The sequence below is a fragment of the Hesperophylax consimilis genome, chromosome 4, assembly GCF_061612785.1.
Source record: "Hesperophylax consimilis isolate HC1 chromosome 4, BYU_Hcon_1.0, whole genome shotgun sequence".
NCBI classification, from domain to species: Eukaryota; Metazoa; Arthropoda; class Insecta; order Trichoptera; family Limnephilidae; genus Hesperophylax; species Hesperophylax consimilis.
The window spans coordinates 32,856,667-32,879,706 of NC_142839.1; the positions used below are offsets into that span (position 1 = coordinate 32,856,667).

A 23,040-nucleotide genomic window follows, 5' to 3' on the forward strand; every position below is an offset into this window, starting at 1 on the left:
ATGAGAAAAAAAATTAAAAAAGCTCCTTTGGCTTCATTCGCTTCAAACAAAAAAATTGGTATTTCAAAAAAAAAAAAGTTGATTTGAACGTCTATGTAAGCTCTAGACTTCACAGCAATTACCAGATCTTTTACAAATTGAAGACATAAAATAATAAAAAAGCAATTTACCTATATGACGTTGAAAACATTTGTTTTTTTTGATTTTTCAGCGCAATGGCAGAGTTCTGCATCCAGCAGGGCCCCCTGAGCCCCGAGTGTGTGGAGCTGGCCCGTGTGGAGCTACGAGAGACTCCAGAGAGGAAGGCTGAGGCCATCTTGAAGTTGAAGGAGTTGCTTCTCGAGAATAAGGACCTCTATTACAGCGACGACGATAACTTCCTCTTGACCTTCCTCAGGCCCTGCAAGTTCTACCCGGAGAGCGCGATCGCACTCGTGAGTTGATTTCTTCTACTTGTTTATATATTGTCCTTATTTACTACCCTAGCGGGAGCACTCAGTAAAACATAAGGTACACCTTCAAAAAGAGAGGAAGGTCACCCTCAACCCCTTTTCCCACCACTTAAAGACGAATTTAGATACTTCTTGACGAAATTTGTACATTTGAACATATTGAGGCGTAGTAGGCGTAGGCTTCATAGACGCTTATTATAGCCGTACAATTGTTCATAGAAGCGTAGATATATTTTCTCTCGTTTGTGTTAATGTCGTCTTCCTTCTTCTTGCCTCTTCTTGCCTCTTCTTGGCTCTTCTAATATCTTCTTTGCTTTTCTAGCATTTTCTTTCCTTTATGGTTTTCTCTTCGTCTTCATATCTTGTCCTATTTGGATCAGAGACCCATCGCCTTGACAAGGCGCCTCCAGGCATCCCAGTCTTGCGCTACTACCTAGCGTCTCCTAACATAGTAATACCCATAATTAACTGAGCACAGCGAAGTCTTGCTTTAACTCAACCGTTTTGCATTCCGTCTGCCTGTAAATTTATTTGTACGTTCCGATTCCGTTTCAAGATGGTGGCCATTTTAATAGTTTAGTAAAAATTCTTTAAAAAAAGATAAATCGAACGTGTTTATTTAGACTATATTAGCATTTTTTCAATATTACGGTATAAAGAAAAGCGGCCTGAAGAAAATTAGAAAAATATTTGTCACTGAGATAGTGATGTTTCTTTGGACAAATTTTATAATTCCTTATTTAAAATAAGTGAAAAGTTACATAAAATGTATATGTAGGTATTTAAGTACCTACTTACAAATGTTATGATTTCAAAGGAAATTTTATTTCGATTTATTAAATAATAGTAAATTAGAATATTTTTTGGACACGAGGTCTACTGTTCACAGAACTACTAGTATTTTTTTAACATTAGTACACTATAATTTAACTATAAAAAACAGTACCCAGAAAAGGATCCCACAAAATCGTTGTCTGTGCGTCAGCTTCTGGTGGTATATTTTATATTATCGTGCGTTCTATTATGGGTAATTTATTTAAATTATGTAGACATCCTTGGCTCGTTAACCTACCTGTTGCAGCGTTTCTGAAAGGTACTTTAAAATTTTATTTTATGTTGTGGCAGCTTAAGGATAATCATGTACATGAAGGTTTTCATATATTTTATATTGACAAGAAAAAATGACTGACCTTTAATTTTTTCAAAATATTCTTCAGTTTAATAAAAGTCACTCACTAACCAAGCCGGATAGGTAAACTAAGATGTTCGATTGAAATCTGATAAGAAGGTATTAAGTCAGTTCAAAGACTAATCGTGTAATAAAACTGATATTTAGAAGTGTGTAAATATTTGCGTATAACTTATTCATCTTTTAATCCAAGTCGTTTGTTGTTTTTAACCATTGTGAGATTAAAACAACGCATTTATTTGATAAACTTTGAATATGCACAGGGTTATCAATATTTTAAAATATAGCGTTGTAATTTGGTACCTGAACAAAGACTCAGGTAATGCTTGCTTGCAATCTTAATACTTAAAGCAATTGATCTACCATTGTTATGTTGGAGAAGGTCAAAGCAAAATTGAGATAAAATTTCTACTATCATTATCTATGTACTTAAAATTACACAATTTTATTCGAAACACTCTTGTTACGCATGTTCTCTAAAAATTGATAAGCCGGCCTGACGAACGTCTTCACATAATATAATCTTAATAGACGATATCTCTGAATTTGTCTTTCAAGTTTAGAAGTTCATTGCTACGATTAATCTGTGTCTCAGTAATGAATATTGGTCAATACAAAATATTGGCGGTCAATCGCCTTGATGCAATACTGACACCTGAATGACCAACACATCATTGTTTTTGTCACGTGGCCGTGGATTGCTCGCCGTGTGACATCTACGTGCTCGATTATAATAAATCTAATGGGAACTATTAAGGCCCCGTAGTAAGCGTTCAAAGATTGTTTTAAAGGGAGATATGTAAATACAAATGTTAGAGGGAGTGCGCTAATATTAAAAAAAACGATAATAATTAGGCGAAAATGGTGAAAATTTTTAATAAAATACGACTCGTTTGAACAAAAATCTCTCGAGAAATGCTTTGGTTGCATTTAAAGATACACTGATTTTTTTCATGCTTATAACATATTAAATAAAATAACAAAACGTGTTCTTAATAATTTTCGGAGCTTACTTTGCGATTTTTTTCTATCGAGGGAATTTCATATTATTATCGTTTCAGCATAACAAATTTATAGATATTATCTTAAAAAAATAACATTTATTTTTTATGAACTTGAAAACTCAAAGAGTTAATAAGAAAATTGTTATGAATCGGCCAAAATTGGGTATACGGGGCTTAAAAATCAATGATTTTATTTTGAGAGTAAAATTAGTGGTTGGCTTATTGATCAGGAAAAGTCGACAATACAGACAAATACTAATAGGTGCTTATGGATACCTTACAATAGTTTTTTTCATTATTTTTCACCTAGTTGAAATACAAAAATTACCATGTTTTCATCTACCGATTAATAAAATAAACATCGAAGTAGAAATTGATAAACCTTCCCTTTTCTTTAATTTAATTTAAATTAAACTCGCTTTTTAATGTACGACGTAAAGTAGTGACGATACTAATAGCCTTTATTCCTCCAATGACTAATGAAAGTTGTTTATTGCTATTATTTATTTTTATCTAAGTACAGTTTGTAATTATTTACATTTGATTTTTTCTCATTTTTTAAATTTTAATTATTTCTGCAAATAGTATTATTTATTGCATGTAGTGACGATGTGTATGTACGAGGCAATTATTTTTTTATATTCAAAGTATGTACTAAGGTTTAATTACTTATTTTTTTTACATTTACGCATATGTAAATGTAATTAAATAATTTAGTCTTTTTTACAGTTAATTTTAAGGATTAACAATATTTAATAACGGATTAACAATTATTATCCAAGAATAAGTATGGATATCAAAGTTCATTAATTCTTCGTAAAGAAAAGTTAGGCTTAACATGATATTTTAATCATTTTGTGGCGCAGTTCAGTAAGTGATAATCCAATTATCATTAATATATGAACTTTGTATCAGTAATTAAAGGCATTCCGATTTATTGTTCAAAATGTTTATATCGATACTGAATTTATCTAAGGAAACATGATAATAAAAATTATGGATACACCTTATTTGATTTACAGAGACATTCCGTAAGGTTTAGTTTCCCAAATTTTATCCAATTTCCATATTTAAAAAAAAATGTGTTTGTTTAATAATATGTTATGAATTTTAACGATTCGATTTAAAAGACAGTTTTTCACACATTTTTTTTTAAATTTGATATTTTAAGGTTTTAACTGTTGATAAGGCATTTTTGAAAGTTACTCAAACATAATGTAACTTTGGAATGCATTAGGACATTACACGTTTTATTCTAGGCATATGATTAATGTGCAAACCTAATGGAACTAAGGACTGCATTAGGACATTTAACGTTTAGTTCTGCGCATGTGATTTATGTGCAAACATAATGTAACTTAGGACATTAAAAGTTTGATTATGGACATATGATTTATGTACAAACATAATGTAACTTAGGACATTAAACGTTTGATTATGGACATATGATTAATGTACAAACATAATGTAACTTAGGACATTAAACGTTTGATTATGGACATACGATTTATGTACAAACATAATGTAACTTAGGACTGCATTATGAAATTAAGCTTTTGATTATGGGCATATGATTTATGTACTAACATAATGTAACTTACGGCTGCATTATGACATTAAACGTTTGATTATGTAGGTTTTTCAATCATAATACCACTAAATATATTTATTCTATGAATAAAACTATAAATAGAATAATAAAAGAAATAATTAACATCAGCCATACTAACGGCGTCTACGAATTACATAATAATAATGTATACTAAGATTAGGTGGCAGGAAGTGGGGAAGGGAAGTAGTTGTGGAAGAGAGGATAGGAAGTACCCGGCAAATCACATCAGGTCACTCAACTTCTGTTTTCTGAATGGAGTTCTTTCTCCAGGGCTATACTGAGAGTACCTACCACTAATTCCAATAATTCAAATGTTATAATGCGGTCTTGTAAGCAACTTATTATTTATTTTGTAACATTTGCCATAATCCTTATAATCGTAATGTCCATGATATTGCTTTTAAAATGAATTTGGAAAATCAAAACATTAAGGAATTTAATTTCGGATGCGTTTGACACTATTAATAACATAATTTATCAACACTATTCAGTTATTTCCTTTGCCGATAGATAAGGATGGATACGGAAGAACGGTATCGAGTTGTCAAATGGTGCTATCTGAAATGACTTTCGCACTTATACTGAATGTTTTTGATATAAAACAATTCGTAAAATTTTGCATGTGTTTTAATTTAAAATATCTTTTTATAATTCACTTTAATCTTTATTTTTTTTTCTAAAAAGGTTTATAATATAATAATATGTATTTTTGTTTCCTTGTTCCTTTCTCTTACTTTTTATTATTTGTATTTACAAAAATGAGATCCTTGAAGCGTATGTGTGGTAAAACCATGTATGATCGTTCGTGTGAGGAATATAGAGATCCGCAAAGAATGCAAGGCTGATGTAAGCGTAACAAGTAAGTTTAAGAAAGGGACGCTCAGATGATTTGGGCATGTGCACATGTACAGCGAATGAACGAAGAAAGGAGTGTAAGGAGAATATATGACGCAAATGTGAACGCAAACGAGGAAGACATGGCATGATCAGGTGAATCTGATGCTGTAGTCTGGCAATGTCAAAAGTCAGCACAATAGAAGACTATGTATAAAACGATGAATGAATACGAATGAGACAAGCAGTGGCAACTCTGTCTTGGCATAAGACATAGTTGTCTTGTGGTCCGTCCTCTCTGCCCACTCCTGCGGGAAACGGTGTGATAGTTAGTTAGTTTACAAAATATTACTATCATAATTCTTATATTTTAATCTAAAACATCCACGTCTGCCAAATACGGGCATGAGCCTAGCATGATAGTTGAGAATATCACAAAAATTAAATTTGTAAAAAAAAACATAAAAATTACATTTAAAAATAGATGGTAGGTGCTGTCGCTGAAATCTAGTGAAACGCCACTACTGTATTATCAAGAGTTTGGTCTTTGATTTTCCAATGAACATTTCAGTTGAGATATTATCATAATACATATAATATAATAATGTAAGTATTCCCTGGTGAAAGACTACCATTCAGAATCGAAAATTAGCTTGAAATAACTTTAGCCATGTTTGGTGGCTAGATTTGGATAGCCGAGTACTTCACAGCCTTCCTACTCCCACCTCTCCTTTCAGGTAGTAGGGACTCTTGGAATTTATCAGATTTTGGTAAACTTAGCGTTGTTGGATATTTACCATACAAGCTACCGTACACGGAGAAAACTTACTGATTTAAAATACTGTTAATTTATTAAAAAAACTGATAAAAATTGTTTGTTTTCCTGTAAAAAACAGGACTGCAGGCCTTTAATGAACAAAATGAATGAATTCATAACAAAGTATCAGTTAAAAGCGGATGTTTTATGAGGACGGCGGAACACGTGAACAAATACTGATATTGTCGCATTCCGTCATAACATTTACATATTCCGTCATAAAGAACACGTGTTTCGATATATTCTGAATGACTAATATTTTATCAGAAAATTGGCATGCTATAACAGGACTATTTTTTTCCGCGTAGTTCTAAACTAAAGTGGATTTAAAAATCTGATTAAATGCCATAGATATTTTTAAAATACGTATTCAAATATTTAGTAAATCTGTATTTGTAAAAAATATCTTCTGAAACAGGGGCTTAGTGCGTACTGTACCTTGCACAGATTCCACTAAATCCGACAACAGCGATGACTCGGTGAGCAAAGGGCATTTACTATCATTAAAACAATGTTTCACTATCAATAATAATAAACTCTCACATTATTTATGATAACGATATGACTAAATATATAATGGATTACGTACTCGGCATCATTTTCAATAAAACAATGCAATTTACCGCCAGGTATAAAACACTACTGTATCGTTTTTATTAAAATAATTGGTTAAATTTTAAAATAAATATGCTACGCATTAAAACTTGAAATGCTATCTACAATGGACTACTAAGACATACTACCTACGTACCTACCAATCCTATTTTGTTTACAAAATAATAATAATAAATGTTTTATTATCTTCTTTTTTGTAACAAATATACAAGATATTGACATCCTCGCTGGGATCTCCCGTGCTGAGGATTTCATTTACATATTATTAAAATTTTGTAAAATAAATATTATGAAATATAAATAAATATATTATGTAGTGTTTTTTCTCAAATAATTGTAAATATGAGGTTTTTTATTGCAGTTGTGTGGTTTCGGCTTCAGAGTGTATTTGGTGTCAGTATTTCTATTTCTAATCTCCCTATGTTTTGTATCCAGCTTTTTATATGAGATTTAAATGTTATAATATTGTTGAATGAGAGTGGGATTTGATTGTAGAATTTAGTAATATAGAGGAGGAAGCTTTTTTGCCCAAATATCGTATTTATAGTTGCCTGTATATAATTTTTTTACCCTAAGATCCAATGTTTCTAATATATGTGTTTATTATATAAGTGCTAGTTCTTACAGGGGCTTTTAGAATAATTTTCATTATGAATTTTTGTTTTTTTTTAAATTTTTTTTTTTATATATTCAATAATATTGTTATTGGGTTTATAAAAACAGTTTATTTTTAAACAAGTTCTGCTGTGTAATTATTATTACGCGTGACAGCTGTTTCGCCTTCTGAAGGCATTATCAAACTGTGAAAGGCTTCGAAAAATTTCTGAAGGTATTATCAAACAGTTTGATAATGCCTTCAGAAGGCGAAACAGCTGTCACGCGTAATAATAATTACACAGCAGAACTTGTTTAAAAATAAACTGTTTTTATAAACCCAATAACAATATTATTGAATATATAAAAAATAAAAATTAAAATGGAGTTCTACAAATTAAACTTAATAACAATAAATAAATGATTTTTTGGGTTTTTATTAGTGATTTTAGGTTATTGAGATTTGCCCTTCTCCGATAATAATATATTATAACAATGATTGACAAAGAGCCACGTAGATCTTGATTTAGTCTTTTTTTAATGAGTAAATTCCTGGTGGTTTTGAAATACACTGTATGATTTTTTTTTCAATATTTCTAGTTTTCATCCTTCAATGGTTCAAAGGCCATCATTTCAAATTATGGAGAGAGGAAAGGTGAATGTACATATTAATTTTGTTTAAATGGGCAAGTTTCAAAATTATATGAAATATTGAAGTCAGAGTTCAAACTTAGATGGGATGAGATTTTTAATGAAGAGGAGGCAATTTTAGATAAGGCTTAAAAGAAGAGAGGATATTTTTGTTTAGAGAGGGACAACCAAACATATCATTGTAGTTTAATATTTATAAATTTTAAAAATAAATTGTTAAAATATTGGTAAATACTAATAAGGTCTCTCTACTCAATTTTTCTATCCAATATAACACGTGTATTATTGCCAGAAGATAAAATTTCGGAACAACACGATTATTAATAAGTAGTAATGATAATAATGTGAGAGGTGATTAATGTTGATAAGAAGGATGTTATTGTTCGATATTAGTGATTTATTGTTTTTCTCGTCCCCGAACTCTCTATCGGACAAAAGTAACAAAGAATCCATTCTGGCAGTCCTATTTATAAAATATATTTGAGTTGTATTTCGAGATAGATATGTACTTCGCACTTCAAAGTCTGATTAATATAAAGCCGATTATAACATATACCATACAAGCATATAGGTACCATATACCATATAGCAATTCAAAAAGTCATCGGTTAAGAAGCACACATAAAACATGTACGATATACTCGTAGGTACAGTCATTTATATATGAAGAAAGTGATAGTGAATTTAAGACAAACATAAAATGATAAAAGCCGGCATTGAAGAACTTTCCGAAGAGGCGTTAAAAGTGCACTAAAAACTATCAAGAATACATTTTAAAAAATTGAAAAGGACTGAAGATTGACACATAGTTCGTTTTGGCCAATGGCACAGAATTTAGCAAAGCACGGAACCGTAAGCGAGCGTGACGAGAACTATGAACAATTTACAGATTGTTTATTATGTTTTCCACCACGAATTAATTGAGAATTTAAAAAAATCGTGATACATTTCAATTAAAAGTATTCAAGGGTAAAATATGGGAGCAGTAAACTGTGGAGAGCTATCAGTTATCCAACCATAGCGCAACTTTTCTTTGGTATTTTGAACTTTCCAAAATCATCCGTAACTGGTGACGGTGGTAGCCTTAAAAATGATGCTGATTTTAATAAATGTAATTTAATTTGCAGATGCGCCGGATTGCCGAGTTCAAGAAAGCAAATGCAGAGGTTCTGGATGGTCTGATGCCAGTGGACGAGAAGGCGGCCTTCCTCGACAACGACGTGGTGAACATCCTCAAGGCGCGCGACCACAAGGGTCGGAGGGTGCTGCTCGTCAATGTCGGAGGTTAGTCACCAAACAAACGAACTTTTCAAACTCTTGCTTGCGCAGATTAATTTGTAGATCTGTTCTGTACCCTTTGATGATAGCTTCATGGCAGAGCTCTGGCTCTAGACCCGGTCGCAGGTTCAAAGTTTGGCGAAGCAGTAATATTAGAGATTACATATTACACAGCAGTAATATTGGAGAGCGTCCAGAAGAAATTTCTGATATTTCTCTTCCTTGGGAGTATCGCTCTGATCCGTGGCTCTATCCTACTGTATTTTTCTTAGGTATGATCAGAATAAACTGTATACCGGTCAGGGGGGATGTGTATATTGCATCACATTTCTTCAGTCTGATACGTGGATGATTCGTAGATAATTAATTTCTGAGGGTTATCTTCACGGAATTTTGCCTTACCCTTTAGGTTATCTCCATTACCGACAGCATAGACTGTTTTATATCCTGGCTTGTAAGGCTTACTTACCAATGGTCATGCCGGTGGGCAGAATCACAATAATAGGATATTGATATATCAACAAAGCAGAATTTAGATGGCAAGCTTTGTTGTTGCTAGCTGCTAGTAAAAAATCTGAATTTAAGATGCATATTTACCCCCTTACTGATGGACGTGTTTTGGGTTTTATACGGCTGATAATTCGTCGGTTGTGTGGGGTCTAGAGCGCATTTATTAGTAAGGCCATTATTATTTTCCTTATGTATCTTTTAAAAACGAATTGAAATTTTATTTAGTAATGATCTATTTGAAATTAATTGATCATGTTGTGCATCGTTCCAAAGTGGTAGACACCTTCGGCAAGGCTTTGGTGAGAGTCCTCTGTTCAAATCAAATAATTTGACTATGTGGTGATAAAAACTAAGCTATCGAATAGGCACTTCCCAACCATTTCATTCCATTTATTATTCTCCATTTCCATACCTCAACAATAACCATTAAATTGTGGGTGTCGCGGTCATGCAGAGTGCAGAGGACTTTTTCGCAATTTATGACCTCGACTATAATACAAATATGAAAATATTTTCTAAATCAGTTTCTATATTTTAAAATTATCAATTAAAACGGGAATTTATAACAACACCGACAACGACACTGTTATCTCATATAAAGTGGCAGATTATTTATAGATAGTGAACTTTACGGCACACGTCGACGATATGTCTGCTTTACCAAAATACATGTTTTGTTTTTTGCAGAGGCAAGATTTAAAACAAAAAATATATTTATATTATGGGTCTCAAACGAAGTTATATAATATAAGAAGTTATATATATAATATATGTATATATACGAAGTTATATATATAATATATATATATATATACGTAAAAACCAGTAAAATAGAAAATACTCCGATTTTATTATTTTTTTAGATTTTTTAGCTATTTAAACTATAGGAATAAATTTTTTAGTTAAAAACATTGACAGCAAAAGAAAAATATAAAATTTAATTTTGAACGTTGATAAGTAAAAGTTTATCTATCTTAAAAGAAAAAAAACTAAAATAATAAATTAATTGAGAAATTTCAAGGTTTTTTAATTTTTTTATTATTACGTCTATTTATACATTGTAAAGATAAAATATTATATTAAATATATTTATAGTAAATTGTATTTCTTAGTCCTCCTCACTAGAGTGCCCTGTGCTAAGGCGGACTAAAGTTATTCATTTCTGTTTTATTAGTTTTCTATGTAGTTTTTAAAGTTCTTTCAGAATTTTTTCATTAATCTCCTTCAGCAAAATTTTTATTCTTGATTTGTAATCATTCAAATTTTCTATTCTTCTTTTATTTTTTAATTTTCTTACTTTCTCTTTTATATCACGGGGAAGGATGTTGAGGAGTTTCGTCGCAAAATAAATATAATTTCTTTGTCCGAATGTGGTTTTATGATCTGGAATATTTTTAATGTCATTCTAATTTGACCTAGTTTGACAGGATTTAGTATTTTTGAATAGTTATTTTAAGCATATATTTGTTGTACATTTGGCACATCAAAACTATTGAAAATTTAAATCGAAGGCGTTCTTATGGGCATTTTCAGGATGGTCTTTATGATTCCTTTTGAATTGTGTGCAGGTTATGTATTTTCTTCAGCAGATCAGCACATCCCCATCCTGTAATTCCATATTCAATACGAGAATGACAAAGCTTAATAGATTTTTTCATGTCCTTTTTATTCACCACATTTCATAGATTTTTATTGAAATATATAAGTTTTGTAAGTTTTTCCGTGATATCTTTGATGTGTAGGTCCCATCTAAGATTTTCATTAATTACTACTACCCCGAGATATTTTATGCTTTGTGATTATTCTATAATTGGGCATTGACATTAAACATATTTGAGTGATTTTACTGGTTGGCCCCTTGAGTTCATTGAAAATGTTATATTTATAGTTTTGCTTATACTAAGGGTAAGTGAGCTGATTTTCAGCCAATTTTGAAGTGCACTAAGCCCCTGTTCAGCTACATAAAATGTTTCCGTCCAGTTTTCTTCTTGAAACAATAAAACGGTATCATCAGCAAAACTGATTATGTTTCGTTTAATGTTAAGGTTAGTGATATCATTTATATGGATAATAAATAGAATCGGTCGTAGATTTGGACGCCAACGCCGATCTGTACTTGTTGTTCTCGTTTACACATACAAAAGCAAGCAAAATAAACACCAAGTATGCATTTCTTCTCTACTTTACATTATATTATGAGAAATATAATGTAAAGTAAATCTTCGACGGTAAAATATTGAAATAGCAAGCAGCAGAGCTAGTAGAAAACCATCACACTAAGCACTGTTATGATAATTAGTTTGAGTAAGTTATTGACTAGTATTTGATGTTTCAGGATCCTGGGACCCGAAGAAGGTGAATTCCGACCAGCTATTCAGATTGTTCTACCTCATCCACGAGGCCGCCATGCTGGAGCCAGAGACGCAAGTCCGAGGTGTAGTGGTTATCATGGACTTTGAGAAGATGGGAATGACTCAGGTAACTGTTAAACCGTTTAAACAAAAAATATGGCTAATTTTTCATTTCCATCATAGGTAAAATATTATTTAGTAAATTTATTTTAATTTCGATGTTTTCAGTTCTAAGGAATTCGACTTAAGGCCAATCATTTCACAGAACTTGAAGAATTGTTTAAATTCTTCTACACTTATCAGAGGTAATATTATCTCTGCAAATTTGAGTTGATTCAACTCAAACAAAGCTTCTGTTACATTTGAATAGACAATTTCGAATCGGGCAATTATTCCAGAGAATATATATGATTGGAATTTTTAGAAATGTATTGTTAAATAAAGTCCAATGCAAGAAGCAATGATGGATCATGGAATGATGGCCTACATGGCTTAATGTTTTATATTAGATCTAGGCTTTTATTCTCGATTATTGGGTAGTGCAAATAATGACAAATCCGAAGCAACATATTCATTGGATGAATAACCTTAAAAAATGAGTCTATGTTACAGCTGTTGGAAAGAACATTTAATTGTCAAAAAAAATTAAATCGGAAGGTTTAGTATCCAGGTTGTAAACGTTTGTAATACATAGAATGAAGTCATTTTTTGTGTAATGTAGGTACTGGCATCTTTTTTGGTAAACAACCGAACAACAAGCCGAAAACGATGTGTCCAAATACAGAATATGAATATTGTTTGGTCTCTCTTTCAATTAATGATGAATCTCTAACGTGTTTTTCTTCTTTTAGGTAGGAGGACTGGGATACACCTTCTCCAAGAGGCTGATGTCCTTCATCCAGGACGCCATGCCCCTGAGACTGAAGGAGGTCCACTTCGTCAAGGAACCCTGGGTGTTCAGCGTCGTTTGGAACATCTTCAAGCCCCTGATTAAACCCAAGTTGAAGAGCAGGGTACGTTAACCAAAATACGTTAGCTAAAATGTCTTATTTGATGAAAATCTGTAACAGAATCTAGAAAGATATTATTTGTTTTGGTTTATCGTTCTACCATGCTTACCGAGGTCGCAGCGTTTTCTTACTATAAACATGCTGTCAATGATCAGATATCAGCTTTTCAATTCGTTATTCGAGTGTAAATTATACATTTTTATTGTGAATTTTTAAGTTGGCGGTAGTTAAATTCTATATATAGTTTCATTCAAACGTTAATTTGGCGTTTTCAGCTATTCCAAAACCAATTAATCTTAAAGCCTTACGTAGTTTGGTAAAACGAATGTACAGATGATATTCGCTTTTTAAATACATCTATTTGCATTTTTCTTTTAGTTTTCGTTAATGAATGCAAATTTTGGAAAAGGAAATTAACCCACTTCCCGACATCCGATCTAACTGAAATTCAGCAGTTAGACTCGTTGTCGATGACAATGCATTCTATCAATCTTTTGGTGGCTACCTCGAATACACACGCGGACACATACGCATTTCTCTGAAATCGGTTCACATTACAGCAGTTAATATAGAAATAAATGTCGGTCCCACCTTTGACGAAGTTGGTTGACTCCAGTTCTTGGGTATTATTTTAGTAAAAAACTTGTTAAACGTAACAAATTATATATTTAAAACATACCTCAACAAGTTTTTTATGTCAAAATGTTGTTTTTGATAATTTCAGTTAATCATTATTATTATTATTTTTTAATTTAACCAATTGTAAAACATTGTTTACTACCAACCCCTGTGTTAAAAATTGGAAACATATTATGTACCCAATGTAAAAAATAATAACGTTGAGTCAAGATATTGAATTTAAATTCATAAATTCAATAAAAAAAAATTATTTTAAAATTATTTAAATTTATTTAAAATCATAAATTCAAACTATTGAATTTATGATAAAGTAAATATGTGTTATCGTGTAGTTTTGATGACGTTAATTAGTTTCTTATCCATATCTGATGGTGTCTTCGGAAAATATGTTCGAAGCGGTGCGGTAGCGCGAAAGATAAAATAATTTTCTCTTGCGGCACGTTTATGCTTGCGAGCCAAATTGCGAACCGGATCACGAGCCGGATAACTAGCCGGATCACGAGCCGGATCACGAGCCGAACCACGAAAGGAATGAACTATCTCAAACGGTGGTTGTGTATATATATATAGCACTATGTACATGATGTGTTTCTTCATGTATTTATAATTATGTTAATGCATTTCTTGTTATTTCCGATTGTGTTCTTTCATTTCTGATGATGTAAATTTATATTTTCATAATTTCCAGATGTTCTTCCACAAAAATAACATGAGCTCCCTGCACAAGCACCTCGCGCCCAGCCATCTCCCAGCAAACTTCGGCGGCGAATTGCCCGCCATCGACTACACGGGCGCGCAGTGGTACGACGTTGTACAGGAACACCTTGACCACATCGAAGCATGGAACTCTTACGGATTCGCCAAGAAAGAGTAGCCACTTCCACAAAATCAACCCACCAACGCCCACCACTATAGGTTATTCAATTGAAGGACTGAAGGATGCTGCTTTATTCACATCGAAATAACTACTCGGTATACACACTGGGAGAGTTAGTTATTCTCACCACAGCCCGTTTTGTCCAACAGTTGGTTTCAGATCAACTAAACTCGTTTTAAAGGCAAGCTGAAACTGTCAGTTCAATTTGGAGGATTGTCGATGTTTTTTATTCATGTTGTAGGCCTTTTTGGTCAAGAAATACTTGTTTTTCAGTCAAATTCAGATTTTATTCTCAACACTGTGCTAAAAGTTCACTTCAATTCAGAAAAAAACGATTGAAAACGTAAACTGCTGATAATCTTAATTGCAAGATATAATCGATTTCAATGCGGTCTGGTGTCAAGAAATCTGCACAAATTTTTGTGTCTGGAATTTCTAGGCAACATCAACTACATATTTTCAGATAGCAATATAATTTCCACCATTTTCTTCGAAATACCCGCTGTAAAAATAAGACCAGAATGTTAATTCGATGTTTTCCATTGTTCGATAAGAAAACATTTCTAAAAACTAGTATAGAATAATAATTAAAATGGTAAAATGTGTACATTCCTAGATGCCTTTTCGGATGCCAAAACGTTGGTTGCAATATTCATTGAATGTCAAACAATGCTCAATTATCAGTTAGTTAAAAACCAAAAATATGTCTAGGTTAAGATAAAGGCTTTATTTGTGTTCAATCAATGTTAATTGATGATACTAGGATCTATTTATTTGACTCGTTACTACGCAGATAAGTAGATTTGTTTTATCTTGATATTACGATGGATCCTATTATATCACGGTTTATTGATTGATATTTAAGAATTTAATATATTCATATGTACTGAAAAACTCTCCGACACAAATTCACTAACAAAATTAGTTATTGACTTCAAGGTCTAGTTGTTTTGCAAAAATTCGTGTGTTACAAAGTCATTAAATAGCCTTTCAGCATTATTTTTTTTTGACAGTTGAAAGGTTCACATTGAACGCCGATTATAAGTCCGTTACAGCTTTTGAACAAATTGTGATCAGTAGAAGAGGAAAACTGTCATGTTGTTAAGCTTGTCAGCTTGATGACAATGTTTCATTTGAATTTCCTCGAAACAATTCGGCCTAAATATTTGATTGTTGAGTTACAATCTGTACATGTAATGTAAAAGACAAAATATAAGCATTTTTTATGACATCCCCGATTGAGAGGGGAAAGGAATGTTGGGAGGAAGTATCTGGCTATTCAGATCTGGTCACTGAACCCGGCTGAAGCCATTTAAAGCAATGTCTCGTTTCTGAACGATGGAATTTGACCAGGGTGATACTGAAAGTATCAAGTCAGCAATTAATTGGGTAGCAAATAAACAATTTAAATGGAAATAATTTTTTATCAACTTATATTTTTGCGTTAGTACCAGAAAACAGATTCTTAGTTAATTTACATATTTTTGTCAATGAAATCATTAAGGATCGAGTTATATTTTGGTAGTTATATATACATTGAATGATAATGTGACATCATCTAGTTAATTTATGATCATACTCACTTAGATCTGTTCATCCATCATCCTCATTAATTAAGATGAAGTTTGTGCTCTTGTTAAATAATATTGTAAACATATTTTTAACAAGTTAGTGTGCGAGGGACTCGACTTACATATTTTGTGCCTTACAAATATATTTAATGTGCAATAATATTTTATACTATGTTTAATTAATAATAAAATAAAGTATTTTTTTTAAATAATTTACACGTTTTATTAAACTGTTGAAACTATGAATGAAACAATGAAAATTGATGAATTACTTTGATTTAATTTTTAATTTAATTACCTACAATTTATTTGTGGAACTTGGGGGATTTTTCACCATCTCTGGTTAAACAGTTAAGTTGCTTGAAACATTTGATTAATATTGCTGTAAAAATAAATATTTACTTGACGAGTAGCTAGTTCTATAAAATTTGATTAGCTATAAATACATACATATCGCATATTACGCGTTGATTCGCATGAAACATCAAACAACTTTTAGGAACTGCCGTCAAATTTGATAAAAAATGAACAAATTAATAGTCATGCAACACGAACAAAAAGGTTGGTGATATATTGCCAAATTTTTAAAACTATTATTATTATAATCTTATATATACGCACCTACCAGGGGGGCTGCTTTATAAGGTTAATGGGACAGTGACCCTACAAAATTATAAGACGACAAATTAACAGTTCATATAAAATATTATACAAATCATATATAGATTAGACACACATATTAAAAAAAATTGAATTCCATTCTGGATTGCCTCTGGTACTTACATCAATAATATAATTAATTAAATGTAATAGGGTGGCTTGTCTTTAGTCTGCAAGTAGTAAATTCCATACCTGGAATGAAAAAAACGTCATTGTTTAATATATCTGTCAATGTAACATGATTTAATCTTTTCATGGTGAATAGTATTATGTTTTCCGACTTTTGGGGTATTAAACCAACTTTTCGGAAAGCCTTACAGTGTCCATCATCAAATTAAATGTGATCATATGAAATGATGATGATGGACAGAAACGAAGTATTGGTTCAAAGTGATCAGGGAGTGCAACACGTGTCAACACTACGAAAGTATTATGTGATATTTTTATTTATTTTTTACTTATCGTTATCAAGTTTAATTTGAAGAACAATATTTTAATTTTAAGTTTTTCTTTTATATATTCAACAATACTGTTATTATTTAATAACTCTATTTAATTTAAAAGAAAAAGTAAAAAAATACCTCAAAATCGATCAATTTCTTCAAACATAATAAAAAATAAAATTGTGTCGTTCTCGTATAGCTCGATACACTATGCATAACACGATATGCAGAAGGACAAAGGAGGTACGGAAGAATTATTTTTAAAACCATTAATTTTGGTAACCGGAAAAATAGAACATGGTAAAATATAGTCAGGTTAGGTTAAATTAAGTTAATTTTGTTGTTTGCTTGTTATTTTTTGTCATCTTTCTCCACTTTTCTTCAATGTTCTGTTTTATCACTGTTTAGCTATGTTATGGAGAGATTTTTGAATCCACAAAATTTACACTAGCTTTACCACCGACAATCTATCAAGCTGTATTCGTAATATGTAAAAACCAGTAGCGTGCATTGCAAAGGTAGGTTGTGTGTATTTCCACATTGAGTATTTAAAAATGACATTTTACTATCATCTTCCGCTGATTGTATTGCACCTAATGAATGAACATAAAAGTTCTTCGCAAAATTCATGAAAAAAAAACATTTTGATCAGAAATTTGTTCTTATGTTCGCCTTTCTTTTGGTAGGCAGAGATTTCTAGCGTTTATGGACTGCATACCATTGCATTGGTAAGACGAGATATGCTACTTACGATCTCATAATATTCCTTCCCCCCATCGCAGCGTGCACCATTGATTTACATCTACTTTGCACTGCCTCCAGCTGTGTTTTACATTTCACCCCCAGGAAAACGGGTCCCTGGGCCTCCAGGGAGACCTTGTAGAGCTCCAGCGCCCGGTCTCCCGAGCAGGTAGCCGTGAGGTCGAGGCCACACCCCGGCTGGATCCTACCCCCGTTGGGGTAGAAGTCCGAGTGCCCCAGGGGCTTGTAGGACCCTAGAAAGCGGCGACCCCCTGTGTGGATCACTTCCACATACTTGGCGTCGGTTCGGGCCAGTCGCTTTGTATGGCTCATGTGGGATAGTCGGGATACGGGGTCTAATCCTGGAATAAAAAAATGGGGGTGTTATTGAGGTTTTGTCTTTCTTAAATACCGTAGTACCTACTAAGGCTACTCGGAAAGTTACTTACATATTTTTGTAATCATCACATTGTGTTACAGTTAGACTAGGGATAACTTAGGTAATGATTGCCCCCTGAAAATTTGGACTTTAAATGGGTGTAGGTGAAGTTAGGTCCTACCACCATATTACAAAAAAATATGGCTAAATGTACAGTGATTCCCATAATGACAGTGATTGCCCACTTGTTCAAAGTGATTCCCATAGTGACAGCGATTGACCACTTGTTCATAGCGATTCCTATAATGACAGTACGTATAATTTTTTTTTCATATACTTGTCTATTTTTAAATTCGTTGATTTTAATTAACCTGACGATGAAGCCACTGGCTTTGAAACCAACCATCACGCCGTTTTCCCATAGGCGTAGGCTGAGAGAACGGACCGCCAAATAACTCAGCCTTGGCACGCAATCCTTACCTCATTCACATTCATACATACTCTCTGTTATTCTGACTCTTGACATGGTCCGACTCCTTACACTCCTTTCTTACAGCTTTTAAACATTCTTCAAAATGGGGATGCCACAGTTCTGAACAGTTGCCTTAAAATAAATTTAAAAATAGAAACTTACCAGTTATGGCGTAGACTTTGTCAGGAGCAAGAGTTTTAGACGACAGTCCGGCTAAATGCGCCCCGAGACCAAACCCGATGATGTGGATTTTGTCGAAGTTCATGCCATGTTGGTCCACCAGGTATTTGAGGAAACGCCCGATGTACCAGGCCGTATGAGCTATGTTGTCCTTGGCGGTGTGGTAGGACTGGTCCGCGAGGAGACTCCAGTCTACCAGGATGACATTGACGTCCATTACTTTGAGGAAAGCTGGAATATTAAAAATATGCTACAAAAGATCCAACGATAACAATATTCTTAATACTGTCATTGTTTTAAAATAACATCAGATACAAAATCGGCGCTACAACCTATAATTTTGAAGAGTTCTGGCCGCTTTCCGTTTCTTACTAAAGCCTTTACTTCTGCTAGTTTTCTGCTGTCTTTCTCCAGTTCTTTATGCCCGAGTTTGAGTATTTGCCTGAACATCTTCAAGTCAACTAACTTTAGTTTTTTCTGACACTCCTTCGTCCTTTCGACTTATTATAAAGAAGCAAAGATGCCTTTTGGTAGTAGGCAAACTATAACCTTTACTACATGCCATGTCCATTGGAGCCGTCCCAATTTTATAAATCTTTTCACTGGCGACTCTTTCAACAGTTGGTATATTATGGCTCGTGGTCTTGTCAGGTTCACTCTGCTTCAACCTAAACTTACCTAATCTGACTATAATAAAACAGGTATAGTAGTTGCTTACCCATTTAATAATATATCTACTAAACACCGACATGGTCAAAGTGCTGCTAGAAACATAACCTCTAAAAGACATTTTTTTATCTTTCACTTCGTATCTTTCCTGAGATGTTGAAACTAAAGAAAGTCACGCATATACACAAAAAGTAAAAAAAACCGACAATTGATAATTATAAACCTGTAGCTGTATTATAAGCAACTGCTAAACTTTTAGAAACCATAATGTGAATAAAAAAAACAATCACATAGAATCCGCACGGATTTGGCCCCACTCCGTCAACTAACCGTATGAATCTCACTACCTACGAGTATATTTTTTACATGTCGATTTTATATTATTTTATATTTTATATAGACTTCGCGAAATCATTTGACAAATTTGTGCACGATACTTGATGAAAATTGAGTGAAATCGGTTTCTCTCAGAATTTTTCGCTCTCGTGGCTAACAACTTACACAATCATCGTCAGTATGGCAGTTACGGACACGAATACAAAACCAACTCCGGGATTCCTCAGGGATCGAACCCGGGATCCTCCCCTTCTTTTATTCATTAAAGTCCTTGGCAAGACCATTACACACTCTAAATATCTACTCTTCGCTGATGAAATCAAACTTTTAAAAGCTATTAACAGTCGATCTCGATTCTCTTGTTAAATGGTCGGAACTGAACAACTTATCCTTCAGCACCCAAAAATGCAGTTTTGGCACATTTACATGATCCAAAGACATTTCTGTTTCCCTATCACATTCATAAAAATAAATCAACACACAAAGATTCGAGACCTTGAAGTGATATTAGAAGCAAATCTCTCTTTCAAAACTCATATATCTGACATTGTCTCCTGCGACAACAAAATGCTTGGATTTGTTCTTCGTAATGCGAGATAATTTACTAATGGTACCTATCGCAATACGGAGAACACATGAAGCACTTGTTCACAGTATCCTGAAGTACAGCTCCATTATTTACGCCTCTTCTGAATAAAACCATAACCCAGAGATATTAGAAAGGGTGCAAACGTTGTTTTTTGCGTTACCTGTATATGTATATATCAATTCCTTTATCCACCCAATTTCTTAACAGGAATGCTTGATCCCAACACCTAATGCTACGTATACGTATACGCGAGCCGAACTGCGGCGCGAAACGCCGCTTGCAGTTGCTTCGTTCCTTTCCCGTGATTCGTGGCACGGCTCGCGTTTCGGTTCGCAAATGTCTACGTACCATTAGAAGCCCACCGAAAATATATTTTATTTTTTTTACTTGTACTGTCATGTAGGATCACCCCCGAAGTAAACGCGTTTGGTGTATAACCGTTTTACGGAGAACACGAAGAAATAAAAAAATAATACTATATAATATATATTGCGGTTAGGATTGTTGATGAGGTAGGTAGGTCATTTAGACTTGTGAGTTTATTTTGTTGATGAGGTAGGTAGATTATTTAGACTTGTGAGATTATTTGGCTTACTGTTTTTCAGTCCTGTGCTGAATTTAGAAAATCTATCAGCGCTCCACCCATGGATCAGTATCTTTGTGTCCCTTTCCTTAACTCCAATCATGTCGATGTTCCAGTAATAACCAGGATGTATGTCTAGTTGCTTCTCGACGCCAAGTGTTTCTCTAAAACATCAAGTAACTTTAAAGCATCGATTGCGATTGAACATTTTTTTAAATGTTTAAGTTTTTGGATGTTATGTGGTTTAGTACTTCTTGCTACTTCTTGGGCTAACGTTTTGGACAGTTTTACAGTGGCCATAATCAAGACATATAGAACGGCCGTTAGAATCTTATGGGGTATTTAACCATCCTCTCGATAAACTGTCAAAATAACTATCCACTATCTTCTATCTATCCATCTATCCGTTTACATAAAGAAGAGTCATGTATGTAGCTGTGGCGGAGAGGTTTGATTTGTTTACAAATCTATGGTTCTTTTCCGAGACTGATGACTAGGGATAGAACTAGGGAAAGGACTGGGAAGTCACAAAGGCTACTTTTCATCCCATTGTACAGAAATTTCTCCCTTATACCACAGCAGCGAAGCCGCGGTGAAAGCAAAGTAATAAATAAATACTCAAAATAGGCAGAGAGTTCAGGTGACTTATCCGATATGTAGCCATTATTCGTAGGTTCGAGTACCGAATCGAAAATAAAATTAATCGAAAATAAAAGTTTTTGTATGAATAGTGCTTTTGACAGCTATCGAGAGAATGGTTAAATATTCTTTTAATCGGATAATATTTTACAAAACATCAAATACCTGGTGTACAACCAAAACGTAGGCTTCATGATGACTTCACCAGAATCAAGATCATCATCAACAGTATTCAATGGTTCAACTTTTCCGTAAAATGTTACGTTGTATTCTGTGAGCATCTGACCTTGGTCCTGTCTATATGTTGCATTGTTAAGGAGTAATGTTATATTCCCAAAATGCAGTGTACCGTTGTCGTGATGAACTTTTGAAATATGCTTCAGTTGTGCCGTAACATTGTTATGTTTGAATGTAACATTGTAGGGTTGTAATGGTATAACTCTGTGTTCTACTGCTAAATTGTTATCTTGTAATGTAGAACCATCGTTTGCTAGTGTAACATTGTAGGGTTGCAATGTGACATTGTCTTTTGTTAGTTTTATGATGTTATCCTCTTGTGACGTAAAATTGTCGCTACGTAATGTTATATTTTCTTCACTGTGTGATAAACCTGGAAAATAAAATAAATATAATTTTTTTAATGAAATATCTTTCGAAGATTATACCCATTGATGTAATGCATTGAAAAGACGGTAATACTAATAAATATTTATTTATTTATTGACGCCCTATTGGGCTTTTAAGTACATAAAAATTACAAATTTTATTTTAACAACAGTATAAAATAAACAATAGAAAATCTGAAAAAAATTTAATGATTTCTAATACATTATTTACATTTAAAAAGTGATGGACTAATTTGGCTTTAAATGTATTGATGTTTAAATTAAATATGTCAGCGACATCACTCAGTTCATTGCCCAAATATAAACGAAACATGAATCAGATCTAGTTCTATTTCATATATGTATAGACACATAAAAAAATCAAACCTACGATCTCAGTCTTAGCGGGACAATGCCTCAACCAACTTGGAATATGCAAATAAAAATCGGATATGTTTATTAAAGACAAATCTTGCTACCACGATGACAAACAAATGGCGTGTTTTTAACATGCCAAACACACCAAGAAACACTACAAATCAGCGACAAAAGGTTTAAAGAACATGGTTTTAAAATAAACTTACCAACGAATGAAAGTCCACAGATAAATAAATATAGAAAAAACATTCTTCACGAATATGTTTTATAGATTAAATTAAATAAATTATTCCAATACGTCACTTTAAATGATAAATATGTAACAACCGACGTCGAGCAGGTACTTGATTTATTACTTGACT

At 33.0% G+C, this 23,040-nt stretch overlaps 2 protein-coding genes across 7 annotated transcripts in view; one reads left to right on the forward strand and one right to left on the reverse strand.

Moving 5' to 3' along the window:
* Positions 1-16,164, forward strand: part of LOC149424582 (clavesin-1) — a 31,860-nt gene extending 15,696 nt beyond the window's left edge. For 2 of the 4 annotated variants that reach the window (XM_089630879.1, XM_089630880.1), the window contains exons 2-6: positions 212-434; positions 8,896-9,052; positions 11,892-12,034; positions 12,759-12,920; positions 14,245-16,163. In XM_089630879.1, coding sequence (XP_089487005.1) covers positions 216-434; positions 8,896-9,052; positions 11,892-12,034; positions 12,759-12,920; positions 14,245-14,430 — 867 coding nt within the window. In that variant the 5' untranslated portion in view covers positions 212-215 and the 3' untranslated portion in view covers positions 14,431-16,163. Of the gene's footprint in view, positions 1-211; positions 435-8,895; positions 9,053-11,891; positions 12,035-12,758; positions 12,921-14,244 lie in introns of all 4 variants that reach the window. The other 2 variants (XM_089651705.1, XM_089651706.1) reach the window with 2 other exon arrangements.
* A 182-nt stretch (positions 16,165-16,346) lies between these two features.
* LOC149424583 (endothelial lipase-like) lies at positions 16,347-23,040 on the reverse strand. Of its 3 annotated transcripts, none has more exons than XM_089651702.1 (6): positions 22,885-23,040; positions 21,861-22,305; positions 21,069-21,220; positions 18,862-19,110; positions 17,859-18,210; positions 16,347-16,856 (listed from the first exon to the last, which is right to left on the reverse strand). In XM_089651702.1, the coding sequence occupies exons 1-6, from the start codon at positions 22,925-22,927 to the stop codon at positions 16,805-16,807; spliced, it is 1,293 nt and encodes a 430-aa protein (XP_089507828.1). In that variant the 5' UTR covers positions 22,928-23,040; the 3' UTR covers positions 16,347-16,804. The 3 variants fall into 3 exon arrangements, with proteins under 3 accessions (XP_089507828.1, XP_089507829.1, XP_089507830.1); XM_089651703.1 differs by lacking the exon at positions 22,885-23,040 and adding an exon at positions 22,692-22,869; XM_089651704.1 differs by lacking the exon at positions 22,885-23,040 and adding an exon at positions 22,688-22,869.

Excerpts from the sequence above, each read along its gene's own strand:
- LOC149424583 (XM_089651702.1), bottom strand. The coding sequence starts at position 22,927 with ATGTTTTTTCTATATTTATTTATCTGTGGACTTTCATTCGTTG. Across the intron at positions 19,111-21,068 it reads CAGCACAGGACTGAAAAACA|CTTTCCTCAAAGTAATGGAC; the intron begins GTAAGCCAAATA and ends TTAATATTCCAG. Across the intron at positions 18,211-18,861 it reads CAAAGTCTACGCCATAACTG|GATTAGACCCCGTATCCCGA; the intron begins GTAAGTTTCTAT and ends TTTTTATTCCAG.